The 17,426-nt window shown below is 44.4% G+C and overlaps 2 protein-coding genes across 4 annotated transcripts in view; one reads left to right on the top strand and one right to left on the bottom strand.

Annotated features, from left to right (window-relative positions):
- Positions 1-1,235, top strand: part of LOC143288498 (sodium/calcium exchanger regulatory protein 1-like) — a 17,590-nt gene extending 16,355 nt beyond the window's left edge. Inside the window, exon 4 of the mRNA XM_076597069.1 lies at positions 469-1,235. Coding sequence (XP_076453184.1) covers positions 469-519 — 51 coding nt within the window. The 3' untranslated portion in view covers positions 520-1,235. The remainder of the gene's footprint in view (positions 1-468) is intronic.
- Positions 1,236-2,584: 1,349 nt separating this feature from the next.
- Positions 2,585-17,426, bottom strand: part of LOC143288497 (unconventional myosin-XIX-like) — a 47,389-nt gene continuing 32,547 nt past the window's right edge. For all 3 annotated transcript variants that reach the window (XM_076597065.1, XM_076597066.1, XM_076597067.1), the window contains exons 16-25: positions 17,001-17,122; positions 16,057-16,167; positions 14,651-14,839; positions 13,911-14,045; positions 12,425-12,603; positions 11,329-11,561; positions 10,330-10,454; positions 7,757-8,714; positions 6,362-6,942; positions 2,585-4,773 (exon numbers count right to left, since the gene is read on the bottom strand). In XM_076597065.1, the coding sequence (XP_076453180.1) occupies positions 4,630-4,773; positions 6,362-6,942; positions 7,757-8,714; positions 10,330-10,454; positions 11,329-11,561; positions 12,425-12,603; positions 13,911-14,045; positions 14,651-14,839; positions 16,057-16,167; positions 17,001-17,122 (2,777 nt within the window). In that variant the 3' untranslated portion in view covers positions 2,585-4,629. The remainder of the gene's footprint in view (positions 4,774-6,361; positions 6,943-7,756; positions 8,715-10,329; positions 10,455-11,328; positions 11,562-12,424; positions 12,604-13,910; positions 14,046-14,650; positions 14,840-16,056; positions 16,168-17,000; positions 17,123-17,426) is intronic.

The raw sequence follows: 17,426 nt of genomic DNA, 5'->3' as shown, positions 1-17,426 counted from the left end.
AGAGTGCAAATGTGAACAGCTGCATGTTACTTGAACACTTATATATTGTGAAATGTTTTCTGTAGGGAAGCTCCCTATTTCTTCTTCATTCAAAATGCATCACCAGTCTTCAGTAACTACATTTTCTAAATACTCATTATTTTCAAAATAATGTTAACATCAGCATGCTTACCATCATCATCATCATCATCACTGTCTGCAGCAGTAGCTATAGCACTGTCAGTCAATATCATCACCAGAAGCATGATCATGATCAATAATACTTTTAATAGTTTGATGATGATGATGATGATTGTCGTTATTGGTGATACAGCAGCCACTAGTGCTTTAAAGTGTGTGTGTGTGTGTGTTTGTCTTTTGTGTGTGTCTGTGTGATTCACACACACATACACTCTCTCTCTCTGTATGTATGTATGTGTATATATATATATATATTTATATATATATATATATTGTTTCTGTTTTCAGACGATGAAATCTGGTGACGTCACATCCACTCGCCGATACCAAAAAGTGTAATAGATGGTGGAACATTGTAGTTGTAACAGTTGATAGGAAGTTTCACAGTTGATAAGATATATATATCACTTTCAGTGACATTCTGATGAACTTTCATGCTTTTTTTTTTTTATTATTAGTTTAATTTTCTTTCTCTCTTTAAACCTTAATGTTCATCGGCCGTGGAAGTTAGCAGATGAGGTATGGTCTTAGCCATGGAAGTTAGCAGATGAGGTATGGTTTTTACATATTTTGCATGCCATGTTACTTTCTTAAAATTGACTTTAGTGATAAAAATTGGGATGCTGTAAAATTGAATCTTCTACAAATTGTACATTTTATGAGTTTCCATCAATTTGACAATACTGAGGTGGAAATATAACTTGCCTTTGCTGTGGCATCTTCTTGATAAAAACTAAAAGCATCATATACATTGCACTTGTCAGATGTTGAAAGTGATGATGAAATTATAATCCAACTTAAAACTCTCTAGCCTGGAACCAAAACCTGTATGCAAGTATGTATAGCGGACAGTCAAGAGTTTTGGTTTGTAAAAGAGTAGTTATGGTATGTCATATTTGTACCAGTTTGCTGTGGGCTGATACTTCACAAACCCACAAGAAAAAAGAACAACAAATATATTCACCATTCTAAAAAATCAGATTTATTTTATCATGCGTAATGTGTGTGCATTGGAAAACTGCTCAATCATGGTTAATAAACTTCTATTTTCTACAGACTGCCTTTATGTTATCTGTGTGTGAAAATACAAACACAGGTGTGTTCGTAAGGCTACCACTCATTGCTTCTTTTATTTATTTATTTTTTTCCATATGGGAGTGAATTTATCTACGCCGGTTGTATACAGTTTGCAGTATCGCTAATTTTATATTCCTTATTAAGGTAACGTAGTGTGAATAGAAAATTAGAATACATAACATGAATACATCTTTCTCTCACTCCTGCCCTCTCCCCCTCTGCCCTCTTGGCTCTCCTCCCCTCTTTTTATTCTTTCTGTGTCCCTCATTCATTCCGTCTGTTTCTTTCTGTTACAGATCATGTATTCAAACAACCGATGAAAAGAATTGCAAATTTGTTCTCAGTGTAGTACAGTAATTCCTGATTGGTTCTGTTCGTGTCTGTCAACCAGCACTTTCTTTGTGTGTTAAAGGTGGATGTTTTTTCTTAATCAAGTTCTGTGCTTGTATGGTACAGATTATAGGATGGTTAATCAGACATTATTGGCTGCTGACACTGCTGTGGCATTGTGAGTGGAGTGTTGGTCTAGTGGCAACATGTCCGCTTAGGAAGCTGGAGAATCTGAGCCCATTGGTTCGAATTCCACAGTCCCCCAGTATTTTTTCCCTCTCCACTAGACCTTGAGCAGTGGTCTGAACACTAGCCATTCAGATGAGACAATAAACAAAGGTCTCATGTGCAGCATGTACTTGGCGCATGTTTAAAATAACAAAAGGGTTGTCCTCGACAAAATTCTGTTTAAAAAAAAATCCACACTGATAGGAAAACAAAATTTTGAGGCAGAAAAAATTACCAAAAAAATGTGTGGGTCTCTCAGTGTAGCAATGCGCTTTTCCTGGGAATTGCAGTATGACTTTCACACAGAGAAGTATGTAGACAAAAAGAGTAATACAATTGTGTGTGCGACAATGCAAAAACTGGCCTTGTTTGTGTTGAGCTAGTAGTTTGGGAAGTGGTTAAGAGCGGGATGTCCCACTTGAACACTATATTGAGAACACAAACTACTGCGGCATCACCAAAGTGACATGACTCTGCAGCAGTGCAGGACCTCCTATGGCATGTTGCCTCTCCGTGAACCAACACAGATGGCTCCTTGTGGACTGCTGGAGCTGTGAGGCTGTGACAGAACATGTCCTGGTTTGTGTCAAATATATGTGGATTGAGCGTGAGTGTGACACGTCTAATCTGGTAAAGACAATGCAAAATTTTAAGGAAAGAAATTAACCAAATTTTCTGTCAGAAACTAAAAGACAGCAACAGTGTAGAAAGATAACATAAGAAGTCTGTGGACAAGTAACAAAGCAACAAGTGAACAGACAGAAATGGGTTTTGGGTGATAAAGTGATTCATATTTATTGTAAAGGCATCTCAAAATATGACAAACTTCCAGTTAAAAATTCTTTTCTCTTGGCCCCAAGGATGCAATCTAAATAACCTGAGGTCATTTTCCTTTCAGCATGAAAGCAGTCCATACCACAACGCTTGACAGATCTTGAAATAATGAAATACAACAAATATATACACTGCCTTAACAAACATCCTGAAAATAGCACAACACTTGACAGATCTTTACAATGTTTTAACAAACATCCTGAAAATAGTGCAACACAAGATATCTTTGTACCGCCTTCTTACAAATATCCTGAAAATAGCACAACACTTAACAGACCCTTACACAACCTCAACAAACATCTTGAAAAACAACAAAACAGTGTCATGACCCTTTGTACCCATGCATGCACACAAATGCATTATACAAAATGCACTGCTTGCATCAAGTGAAAAGACAATGTGCCATGGCAAAAACCAATATGGTTTATAATATGTCTGTGAACAAAAACATAATTCCCTGGCAATGAAGGTGTGGTAGTTGTTATCACTGCTTAAAAGAAAAAAAAAGATTTCTTGGCAATGACATCTCATTTATAAAATTATATGCCAGGTCTTGTCATCAATGCTGAACATTGAAACTGTACAATTTGGTTCTGAGACTCCGGGAAAACACTTTAAGATCAGCATTCTCACCATCAAAAATGTTCTGAGCACATGCACACATGCATGCTCACTGATAAAAGAAAAAGAAATATAACACACACAAAAAAAAAACCCAGCACATGATGTACAACTACAAGGCAATCTAAAGTGACACACTCAATGCATGCACGCACATACAAAAAGAAAAAGCATAAGGCAGCAACACAAGTAGCGCATTGCACACAGATCATTCAGAAGCATCAAATACATACATCTCTCCACCATGTCATTCTAGCACCACTTCATCATTAAGCTGTTCAAGACAGCGACAATCTGACACAAAATGCTTGAGATCACAACTGCTGAACAACCATACAATAATGGTCGTGAAAATAAAGGAATGTCCCAGTTTTGAAGCACAAGAATCTAAATTAGTAAGGAATGGAAACAGTCCCAATACAGTGAACTCTAATTCAAAGATACAGGGCAGTGTTTCATAAGCTGTCTCAGTACTTTGTGTGGAGAATTTTCCTACATCTATGTCAGTTCCATAGACTATGGAAAAATCTGACGTGAAGCAAACTTAGCTCTGCTAAGATCACTTACACAACCCAGCCCAGGTCCCCAGATATGTGTCTGAACAGCTGAAGAGTACATGAACACATGACATATGACACACACCACATGTTTTCATGTTATATATTAACTTATGAGTACCATTGGTACTCACTCCGTACTGCTAGCTTCTGGTCTTTTTATGTGGTGTTTTTGTTGTGTTTTTTAATACTGTTTCTTTCATTTCAAAATTTTGCATTCTTTATTAAGCATGATTTGGAAAATTTTGCTTGTTAGTGTTACATTATCTATATTTTGGTGATTATTTTAATCTGTTTAACAATTTTTTTTGTTGGATGTGTGTGTGTGTGTGTGTGTGTGTGTGTGTGTGTTTTAACAGATTGCCTGATTCATTAAATGATTAATGTATACATTCAACTAAACAAAAAAAGTGTTACATCTCTATACTCGGATGAACTTTCAGTAACACTCCGCTGTGACCAAAATGGGTGGCAATGCATGCTGGCTTGCATGTTCTAAATCTGTCAAAGCTTTCAGACTTATTTCTGCAATGAATCCTTTACAAACATGACATTCACACGCAAAATCTCATTGGCACATTGCTCAGTATCAGGTGAACAGATATGGTCAGGCTCTCTCTCTCTCTCTCTCTCTCCCCCTGCCCCCTCTCCCTGTCTCTCTCTCTCTTTCTCTCACTCACACACACACACACACGCACACACAAACACGCAGAGAAAAATGCACCTGTGGTCACAGTGGTCAACACGACCAATGTCCAGCAGTGCTCGTTAACACAGACACCAACAGCAGTACCAGGAGTGATCAGGGATCCACAGAGGACCCCAGCGTATGCCCCCCAGAAGGCAGCTCCGTCAGGACATCCATCAGACCGCTGGGCAGATCCCGCCGATTGATCATGTGACCATAGCGCAGCACACTGGCCCGTGTGTGGAAACGCACCCCGCTCTGAAACAAGGTTCCAAAACTCTTTCAATGCTTCCGTGTTTAACTTTGACCCTTTCAGTGCCAAGCCTATCTTATATTTAGTGACAACTATTTACCAAGTAACATTTTGGTCACAGAGGGAAATAATCATAAAAATATATAAAATTCTGGCATACAAACTACTAAAAGTACACGTGACCTATACTTTTCTGAAAGGAAAATAAGCATACTGTCCAAAAAATTTCACATGAATTCAATGACCTTATTAAAGGAACATTCCTACAATGCTGCAGACAGAAATTTGCATCCTGAAGCACCCAAGAGGTTGAATTTCAATTATTAAAAATTTATTTCCAAGCTCTTCCTTGCTCACAGTGTACATATTACATACCCATTATTCTATACTGTATATCAGAAGCTATGATTCATCTACCTTAATTTCTCTTCTTTCCTTTTCTTCTTTCTTTTATGTTTATATCACACCTGGTCTGTATTATTACTATTACACATTTTTGTACTCTTTAAATACCAAACCCTGTACATGTCATTTTTTTTTTCTTCAGAATTTTTATTTTCTTCATTTGAAAAACATAAATAAATAAATTTCAACCTCTTAGATGAAAATTACCATCATCTGATCATCATCATGGCTTTCACTAGTTTAAGTTTCATACTGTACTAACGCCATCATTTTGATCAGATCAATCAACTATGACAAGTAATAGCAGTAATCTTCTGCCTCAGATATGTATGGTGTACATGGAATATCTGTATAAAATTCATCTCTTCATTTCTATTCCTACCCCTAGTCTCCTAGGAAGAAAGGTGCCAGCATCTTCTAAAATCATATTATCAATAAGAAATAATCTATACATATATAGAACTTCACTTAACCAGTTTGACAAATCAATCAGTCAAACAATGCAAATCAATGAATCAATGAGCATTAACATCAATGCAGAATGAAGACTCCTAATCATGGGCATTTCCATACACATTCATGATGACCCCTACCTTTCCTCCCCACATGTTTCTCACAAGCACGCACACAATAATCACACACACACACACACACACACACACACACACACGCACACACACACACACACACACACACACACGACATGTTTGTATCCAGGGACCTTTCCCATGTTTCCGTATTACCTCCTATTTTCACTGTTCCTGTCCTTGCACCCTCTACCCCCCCACCCTCATCCCCCATCCCTCTCTGAGTCTCTACCATGCTCTTATCCTCTGTCAAAATTTAAAACAGGCACACACCACACGCATACACACACACACAGAACAAATTTTCACAACTTCAAACACACACACACATTTGACAAAACCTCCAAACTTCACAACACACACACACACACAACCAACCTTAACTTCAATTCAAATACACACACATTCACACGACAAAACCTCACAACTTCAATCAAACTCACATATGCACACACATGTACACACACACCATACACACAAATACACATGTATATATATATATATACACACTTGCAATGTACACAAACACCACAAACGTACAATATACACACAAACACACACAATGTACAAACACACCACACACTCACATACACACACCCACCTTTGGAACCCTCTGCCTGGTGACGACCCCATCCCCGACATGCATCCCCTGCAGGCGGGGCCATGCCTTAAGACTGGCCGCCAACTTCCTCCACTTCTGCAGCTCCACCTCCAGCGCCTCCCTCTCCTTCCGCCCCAGTCGCGCCCCCTTCCGGCCCGCTGGCCGCTGCACCTGAACCGGCTCGTGAACCATCACCCCCGAGTCGTCCGACAGGTTTCCGTCACATGCTGGCACCGGTTCTTTAGAGTCTGAAACATCCTGCGATGAAGGACACACAGGCTGGAGATCTGGTGCCACTTCTTTCAAGTCTGGAAGACCCTGCAATGAAGGACACACAGGCTGGAGGCTGCTGTCAAGCCTGTGCAGAGCAATGTCCAGCTGCTGCGCCGTGCCTTCTTCGTCGGGGTTCAGAAGGTGCAGCGTCCTTGCACGATTCTCTGCGGGCTTCAAAGGCTGCTGCAGCAGCGCTGAGGGGATGTCGTCGGCAGGGTGCAAAGGTTGAAGGATCAAGGTCACATTCTTGGCTTTGCTGCCAAAGTCCTGATGCTCATCATGGGACCTCTGGAGCCACTCCCGTGCACCTGTTTAGTTAACATGCAGTTTACACACATGATCTCATGTGATAAATGAATGAGAAAGTCAGAAACCAACACCAAGATTTGAACTCAACATCTAAGAAAAGAAGTTAGGCGCTAAGTGAATAAGTGAAGCAATGAATGAATTCAATCACAAATTTCCAGATAATGTGAATGGTTAAAAAAAAAAGAAAAAAAGGTGCGGTGCTTAACTGCAATACATGATTCAGATTTAAAAAAGAATACACAAACCATAATGACAACTAGATCTGAGAGCAGGAGCATGCTCTTAAGTCTGGTTTTCTGTTTTATAAACTGAAGCACTCCTAAATATATCAAACAGAAGCACTCCCAATCCCTCTGAAGTTCATGTAACTTATTTAGACAGAAGCATTCCACACATTTTAGTATAAGAGTGGGCAGAAACCCTCCCACTCAATTTAGACAGCTCTCTCACACAATATAGACAGAAGCATTCCCACTCAATTTTGACAGAAACACTCCCACTCAGTTTAGACAAAAGCACTCCCAACTCAGTTTAGAAACAGCACTCCTACGCAATCTAGAATAGAAAAAAGCACTCCCATACAATTTAGGATACTTAGGAGCACTCCCACATATTTTACAGTACTTAGAGATAAGCAATACCACACAATTTAGACAGGAGTACTTGCACTCGATTTAAGAAGAAGTACTCCCTCTTCATACAGACAGAAGCAGTCCCTCTCAGTACAGACAGCACTCTCAAACACATGCTTGGAACCAAAATCAAGCTCCCCCAATCCCCCGAACACTGCAACAGATGATGGAGGGCACTGACCTCTCTGCAGAATAATGGCAGCCTCCCTCATGCGGAGGAACTGCCCCCTGGTCCGACGCGTCAGCCAGGCCCGCTGTATCACCACACTCGCTCGCCTCAGGCCCACAAAGTCCCTCCTCAGCTGCACTGCCCGCCACGCCCCCTGAACAGCCACAGCCCCCTGCCTCACCCGCACGTAGCACCTCCGGGTCAGCTCAGCCCTCCTCGCTCCTTGCACCACCATGGCTGCCCGCCTCAAGGCGATGAAGTCTCTCCTGATTTTGACCGTCACCCATGCTCTCTGAATAACCACAGCTGCTCGCTTCACGGCAAGGAAGTCTCTCCTGGTTCTGACCACTACCCATGCTCTTTGAATAACCACGGCTGCCTGATTCATGGCAAGGAAGTCTCTCCTGGTTTTGACCACCACCCACGCTCTTTGAATAACCACAGCTGCCTGCTTCATGGCCAAGAAGTCTCTCCTGGTTCTGAGCATCACGCACGCTCTCTGAATAACCATGGCTGCCTGCTTCATGGCCACGAAATTTCTCCTGGTTTTGAGGGTCATCCACGCTCTCTGAATAACCATGGCTGCCTGCTTCATGGCCACGAAATTTCTCCTGGTCTTGAGGGTCATCCACGCTCTCTGAATAACCATGGCTGCCCACTTCACGGTGAGAAAATCTCTCCTGGTTCTGACCACCGCCCATGCTCTCTGAACTAAGATGGCTGCCTGCTTCAAGGCGAGAAAGTCTCTCCTGGTTCTGACGGCCACCCAGGCTCTCTGGAAGACGGTGGCAGCTTGTCTCAAGCGGAGGAAGCGCTGCCGTGCTCTGTGCACTGTCCAGGCACGGTGAATTGTCCTGGCAGCCAGGAGCTGTGTGTAGTGGCGCCGACAGACCAGAGCCCTCCAGGCCGACTGCAGGCAGGTGGCGCTGTGGTGCAGGACAGCCAGCCGTGCACACTCTAGCTCCTCCAGCTGTGTACCAGCAACAAACAGGACACACACGCTGAAGATGGCAACACATAACACACACTGATGATGGCACCACACAGCATGACAGCACCACACAGCACACACTGATGATGACATTACACAGCATGACAGCACCACACAACACACATTGATGATTGCATTACACAGCATGACAGCAACACACAGCACACACTGATGATGGCACCACACAGCATGACAGCAACACACAACACACACTGATGATTGCACCACACAGCATGACAGCAACACACAACACACACTGGTGACGGCACCACACAGCATGACAGCAACACACAACACACACTGGTGACGGCACCACACAGCATGACAGCAACACACACTGATGATGACACCACACAGCATGACAGCAACACACAACACACACTGGTGACAGCACCACACAGCATGACAGCAACACACAACACACACTGGTGACGGCACCACACAGCTTGACAGCAACACATAACACACACTGGTGACAGCACCACACAGCTTGACAGCAACACACAGCACACACTGGTGATGGCACCACACAGCATGACAGCAACACACAACACACACTGGTGATGGCACTACACAGCATGACAGCAACACACAACACACACTGGTGATGGCACCACACAGCATGACAGCAACACAGCACACACTGGTGATGGCACCACACAGCATGACAGCAACACACACTGATGATGGCACCACACAGCATGACAGCAACACACAACACACACTGGTGACGGCACCACACAGCATGACAGCAACACACAACACACACTGGTGACAGCACCACACAGCATGACAGCAACACACAACACACACTGGTGACAGCACCACACAGCTTGACAGCAACACACAGCACACACTGGTGATGGCACCACACAGCATGACAGCAACACACAACACACACTGGTGATGGCACTACACAGCATGACAGAAACACACAACACACACTGGTGATGGCACCACACAGCATGACAGCAACACACAACACACACTGGTGATGGCACTACACAGCATGACAGCAACACACAACACACACTGGTGACGGCACCACACAGCTTGACAGCAACACACAGCACACACTGATGAGAGCACCACACTGTGACGGCACCACACAGCATGACAGCAACACACACTGGTGACGGCACCACACAGCATGACATCAACACAGCACACACTGATGAGAGCACCACACAGCATGATGGCAACACACACACTGATGACTGATTGTGGCCAAATCTCCTATCTGCTGACACTAGTCCTCAAAAAAGATAAAATTACCCAAACAAAAGTGAATACACCATAGAATGCCAAATAACCCAAAGTCAAGGCTGTCTTGGAAAAAAAAAAAGGTGAATGGACCAACAAGGCAGAAAATAAGAAAGAAAGACACGACAGAAAGGAAAAGGATTAAGTAAGGCTGGGACTGTGCCGGTCAGGACCACTATGGTAGCCGGACTTGCTTAGCTGGAGACGCAAACACACCAGTGGACTGGAGTGGGGATGTAGGGGGCATGGGGGGTGGGATGGAGGTATCCCACTCATCCACACAATCACCAGCCAACAACCCAAGCGAAGGAGACCGCATAGCTCCTCTCACCTGCTGCTCTGTCAGGAAGAGCTTGCTTCGTCCAAACTGCCGCTGCATGTCCACCTCTTCACTGCTGCTCATCGACCGCAGAATGGTGAAGCACACTCTGCGCACTTGGTCCTGCCGCGTCACGCCTGAACACAACACACACACACACACCCCACACCCCGTCAAGACGCACGTCTAACACAGCCTGTCCTGCCGACGCTGAGTTCGTAAAGTGTCTCCTGCTGTTAACTGATAACAGTAACAAAAATTATAATAATCATTAATGCTTTGTACCCTGAGTACCAATTAATCCAGTAAAACCTGTTTGCTTCTCTCAGACTGAGTGGGGTTATTTACGTACAGCAATGGGCACTTCAGTTTCACTTTCTCAATCAGCTGCATTCTCTCTCAGTGTTTATATAGCTATCTTGCTGGCTTTTTGCCTCTTTGTTGTTAACCAGAGTTTTTAAGAAGACTGAGCATGCTTTTGATGAAATAACCTGTTTCATGTTTGAAGTATGGCTTCAACAGTGCACTTGGCTGTTGAACTGGTCCACAGACACTGGTGTGCAGCTGCACTGATGGGGTACAAAGTGTTGAACTGTCATATGGCGCACTTATCTGATTTGAATATCTTTGTTTCATTGTATATTCCACTCATCCAAGGCAAAAGAGAGAGAAACTGTCAAGTCAGTCAAAGATTAGGGAAGGGGGGGGGCGTACCCATCATGCATGACATACTCATTCACTGCATGAAGCCCAGTCAACCACTGAAGGCCATACCAGGACTATATCAACACAGGACAAAAACATTATTGTTGTTTGCTATGACTGGTCTCTTTAATTTGATGCAGTGCTACTTTACTTTTGGCAGTGCAATTGTACTTTCCATGTGGAATGTTGCTAGTGTATTCAGCTGTGTTCGGTTATATAATTAGAAACAGTAATAGCAACAACAATGATAATAAGAATAATGATAATGCTAATACTGATAAAAAAAAAAGATACCAATGGCCTCACCAGATCTCAGGCGCTGCTTCTTCCTGGGGGTGGGGGTGGCTGGAGGAGAGACAGGGAAATCCAGCTGTTGCTGCAGCAACGTGTCCAGTGGGTCACAGACGTCTTCCTTCTCCTCGCCGTCATCGTCTTTATCACCACCGCCCCCATCCACACAGTCCCCGGCGTCTACCACCAGTCTGTACTCTGGTCGCAGAACCAGGCTGTAGCGCTGCATGAAGCTCCAGTACGGCATTCTGGGCAAAGGGCAGAGGACATATTGTGGGTTCTGACCGTTTAGAATGAAGGCATGCAAGAAATTAAGTTTTATTATTTATCACACACACACACACACACACACAAGCGCACAAACACATGCATACAACATACAAGCACGCAAACGTACGAGCTTTGTGATCTTGAAAGGAAGCCACAAAATGCACTATAAACTCTACTCTTTTATTCATCTTATCAATTTATTTCATTACTGGAGGGTTTAACACTGAGCATTGACAAGTGTACCCAACACAGACCGTACACATTATGCATCATGTAAACATGCTTTATAAACAGCACGGGCACAGAAAGGACTGCTGCAGAGTTTAGGGTCTTGGTCACAAGATTCTTTTTGCCCTGTCTCCTCCTATGCACATTTTCCCCCTATCCCTCTTCTCCTCACAAGTTGGAAAACATGTGGAAAGCAGACATCTCCAATTTGGCAAAAGAGAATTCTGCAAAAAGAAAGGAAACATCATGACTGCAGGATCCTGTGACAAACCTGACCTTTTAAAAGGAGTAATGGAGGATACCCGAGGGAGTGACAGCCTTTTTCAAACGTTTCAAGCTTTGCTCTTCGTTTTTGCAATAAATGAGTAGTTACCATAAAATGTGAGATTCACACACACACACACACACACACACACACATATTCATATACACAGACACATACTAACATACACACACACACACACACACATACACACACACATACATTCATATACACAGACATATACAAACACACACACACACACACACACACACACAGACTAACACACACTACCAATTAGTAGTTACACACACAAACAAATACGCACACACACACACAAACACACACACACACCTTGCAGGATAGCCTTTACGACAGATGTTGACAGACTCTATGGTGCCACAAGCACGCAGCTGCTGCAGAACATAGGGGTCCTGGAAAACGCCGGGCACGTTGGTCATGTTGGGCCTCAGGCAGCGAATGTAGTGCACGTCAGACTGCTCTATCGACGACATCAGATTGTCCAGCGAGCTCTGGAAACATAGCTGATTGATTGATTGATTGATGTGGATACTTCTATAGCGCCTATCCTCGGTCAGAGACCAAGCTCTAAGCGCTTTACATACACGGGGACATTTGCACCACAGGCTGCCTACCTGGGTAGAGCCAACTGACGACTGCCACTGGGCGCTCATCATTCGTTTCCTGTGTCATTCAATCAGATTTCAGACGCACACACATACACACTCAGACAGACATGTAACATTTTGCACTGCACTGATTAACTACCCAAGAACAATACGCTATGAAGACACCCTGCATCTAAACACTGTTTAAAGCAGGAAATTACACAATCATAATCTGTCATGTTCCTGGAAACAACACATCTCCTGTTACCCCCCCCCACCCCCACCCCCACCCCCCACCCCTGTCCTTCATTCCACATCACCAAAGCATTGCACAGTATCAAAGCCAAAGATGATAACGTGACAGCAGACACAAACATACACGTTGTCATTCTACCTTCCATTCGCTGTAATGGAGAACTGTCAGACACGCAGGCACACTTAAACACACACATTCTCCCTTCTCTCCCAGATTTTCATGGAGAATCGTCAGACATGCAGGGTCTAAATCGCACCTGAAAGCAACTGATCTTCGGTGTTATAGCTGGAGAATTCTTTATTCGTCTTTTTCTTTCTTTCTCTCTTTTTTTAAATTTTTATATAATTATATATATTATTTTACAAAGACTCTGAAGCCATACAAGATCCCAACAGGAAGAGAAGAGTACATTACAGAAAAAAAAAAGGAATGAATGAATCATAAAAAGAAAAGAAAAAGACTAAGAGTAAGACAACAATGATGTAAAACTAACCACCCACCCCCTCTCAAAAAAAACAACAAAAAAACAGAACTAAAAGGCCACCTAAATGGCGGGGCAAAAGATGTAAAAGCCCATCAGTGGACAAGTGTGCAAGTTGCAGCCCACAATACAGAAACCTTCTGCATTCATGGGCTGTGTCTCCTATGTGCACTCATATGGACACAATGACCATTTTTACCCAGCCATGCAGGCTGCCATGCTCCATTTTCAGGGGCAGAAGATCAAAGAGGGACCAAGGGCGCAGCTGACGGATCCCAAAAAGATCCCATATGTCTGTTCTGGTGAAAAACAACAACAAAAACTTTTGTTAATGAACCCAACATAAATATCTCACAAACTTTAGCAGCGAGGGAGGTGGTGGTGGTAGTGGAGTAGTAGGGTACTAGTAGTGGCAGGAGTAGCAGGTGGTAGGGGTGGGATGGGGGAAGGGGGAAAACCTCTTCTTGCACTGACCTTGAACTTGGTGAGGACGGTCTTCTTCTTCCTGCCGGTGGGGGACTCGGGCTCGGTGTAGGAGGCAAAGAGCTGGTGAACGAAGGGGTTGTCACTGGCCATCAGCAGGGACACCAGATCCGCCGGGATGTCGTCCTGTTGGCCACACAGCACACGCTCTTGGACTCAAAACTACCTGGCAAGTGCCCCATGGGGCCACCCCCTCTTTGCACAAATTTATCCCTGAAGTTGGGGAGGGGCATTTCTCTGGGTACTTTACCCCTCACTGGGAGCCCACTCCTTTCCTTAGTTTCACCTGTACGGTACTGGCTGGGCGCTCACTGTATGCATAAGTCTTCTTGTTGAATTGGTGATATCAACAGGTAACTGTTCAAATGTATAATGGCTGTTTCTGAACAAAAGTCTCCTCACTTTCTCTACACATGTGCACGCTCATGTGTGTGTGTTTCAGAGAGAGAGAGAGACTGGGAGAGAGAACAAAATGCTAGCTACTGAAACAAGACACTACGTCATGGAATAATCTCATGCTCTCAAGTTGTTGTTTTTCGAAAACAAGTCTCATGCAGGCATTCTATCTCTTTATCTCAAGATCTAAATACAGACTGCTTCGAAAGGTGCTCAACATAATCATAAACAGCATTTAATTATAAGATAGCTTACAGTATAAAAGCAGACTTTGTGTAACTACCAAACAACAAATTTTGTTAACCAAACAGCACATGTGCAGCCTGGTGGTGTACCTTGTTCTTGGGGACCAGGTCGGACACGGAGTAGCTGACCTCCCCGGCATAGTGCTGCACCAGGAAGGAGGGGCTGTGCCGGTCCCTGGACAGGCGCGGAGATCGCCGGCAGTTCTGCGACTGTCCGCTCAGCTGCAGCAGCCGGTCCCTCAGCCCCTCCACGTCAGACTTCCTGTTCAGGTACACCTCCTGAACACAGTGAGCACCAACACATGGAACCAAGGCTCAACACTCCTTTCTTCCATCAACAGTTTGAGTTTAACAACATGCTGGCTGACACCCTTCAGGACACGTTGTTCAAGGCCGCAGCCTTAAGAGGTTTTCTCTGGGGTGGTCTGCTGCCCTTTGCACTGGTCGGTAGCATTGTCAGATGGTTGGTGTGGTGGTAGAATGGGACACTCAGCTGCCAGTACAGAGTCTGTGAAGGTGTGGGTTGGAATCCCACTCTCGCCATTTCTCCGAAGTTCAACTGGAAAATCAAACTGAGCGTCTACTCATTCTGATAAGATGATAAACCAAAGTCCTGTGTGCAGCACACACTCGCTGAACCAAAAATGAACCCCTGGCAACAAGAATGTCGTCCTCTGGCACAATTCTGTTGAAGAAATTCACTCTGATAGGTATATATATAAGCATGCACTCAAGGCCTGACTGCGCAATGGGTTATGCTGCTGGTCAGACATCTGCCTAGCAGATGTGGTGTAGCGTATATGGATTTGTCTGAACACAGTGCCACCTCCTTGAAAAACTGAAACTGAAACTGGTGTGGTCTAACTGTTGTCAAGGCGGTGGCCCAACTGTATTCAGCCGTCTTCAGGGCCACTGGGCTCCTCCAACAACCTGCACATCCAGCAATGCCAGACCACATCAGCAAAGGGACTGACAGCAGTCACAAGCTGCCAACCACCCTCCTGCAGCCGTCTTTGTGTCTCTGGCACAGACTGCAGGAGAATGGTCACCCGGACCTGTCCACTCCCAGTGCAGTGGCAGCCATACAGTATATGAGGTGAGAAGTGCGGGCCATCCCATCCACTGGCCAAGCCCCAAGCCAACCACACCAAGTGTCTTTTGGCCATAGTTGCTGCCACCACTCCCTGAGACATTGTCCCTCAACCCCATCGTGAGGGTCTGCCATGCCTGGTTTGATGCCAGACACACTCACACTTGCATGCATGCATGCATCCACACAAAAACACACACATGTGCGTACGAACAGAACAACTAATTCACATGTAAGGTTTGCTGTCATTTGAATTAAATAGGTGTCAAAATGGCACACACACATGCACACACATGTACACCCACACATATATATATACACACATCTATCTGAGTGTGTATGCACATGTGCATGCATGCACCATCCCACGACAGGGCAAAGGAGATGGACGGATGCACAAACGAACCTCATTGAGGAGACCAAAGACGCTGAAACGGCCATCCAGCAGATTGACGCAGGGCCTGTTGTCGTTGTAGTCGATGGGCTCCCAGTGCAGACACTCCTCCTGGTACTCCATCTGCACACAGTCCAACACTCATCTCACAGTGCTGCTGCCAGAACTAACTTACTTTTTTTCTTTTCCACCTCTTCTTCTTCTTCTTCTTTGCATTCGACAGCTACGCAGTCAGGGTCGAAGTCCGAGGGATGCCACAAACTCGGACGTCCGGTGAAGATCGGCTGCCGTCCCCCAGAGCTTGGTGTTGAGGTCAGCACCCCCAGGCCAGGACTGCTGCCGCATCTTCTCATACAGGGGGCAGTCTTGGAGAATATGGGATGGGGTCTGGTCAGCCTGGCCGCAATCACATAGGGATGTGGCTGCCACTCCAATCCTCTTCAGGTGTGCTCGGAGGCCACAGTGTCCTGTGCGAAGGCGGTAGATGGTAGTCTGGTGTCTTCTCTCCAGTGTCCTGATGGGATCTTGGTGTGCCTGGTAGCCTCCGTTCAGGGTGACCCAGCCTCTTCGGAATCTACTTTTCCACCAATAACGGAAGGGCTGACAGGTCTGTCATGCCCATACTAACCATGACCGATAAGTGCTGGCCCTGAGGGGTCTGATTCCTGTCTCATGTAAAATACCAGTCCATTCAGGGCAGAAGCCAAAGTAGCCATGGTGAGTAACCTCCCTTGTTATCATTACCTCCCTTCTGCTTGTGCATGCAAACTCTGAAGGCAGACAGCGAAGGAACTAGGACTACAAAGGAATTAATTACACATACATTACCATGACAAAAGTGTTTTTTCTGTAATTTAAACATGGAGTCATGTCTGTGTGAAAGTGTGTGTCACATACACACACAAACACCTCTGAAACAACCGACTAAATGTCTTGAAAAACACACCAACGCTGACCTGTAGATTCTTCAAGAACTGAGCGACGTAGTGTTGCTGCAGGCGCTCGTTAGCATAATTGATGCACAGCTGTTCCAGACTGTTGGTAGGGAAGATCTCAAAGCCGTATATATCCAGCAGACCTGTCATAACACACCATCACACTGTTCATGTCACCTAAGTGCCAAACAACTGTGCTCAACTTCCTAAAATATAAAGACATCTGGAAATTTTATATGATGATTGCTCATATATTGTAATTTAATCAGATGATGAAATATTTTAATTCCACTGTATAACGGTTGTCAGTGTTGTTTTTCTTAAGTCCCAAGTCAAAGAACCTGGTTAAAAATTCACAGCTGATTCCAGGATTTCCAGTAAAATCATGTTTTCATTGGAAGCCTGTGGCCCTGTGTGTACTAACCAAGAGTTTGATGAAAAAGAAAA

Source organism: Babylonia areolata, chromosome 12 (genome assembly GCF_041734735.1).
Source record: "Babylonia areolata isolate BAREFJ2019XMU chromosome 12, ASM4173473v1, whole genome shotgun sequence".
Taxonomy (NCBI): Eukaryota; Metazoa; Mollusca; class Gastropoda; order Neogastropoda; family Buccinidae; genus Babylonia; species Babylonia areolata.
The sequence above is the reverse complement of the archived record's forward strand: the minus strand, read 5'-3'. Positions and strand labels throughout refer to the sequence as shown.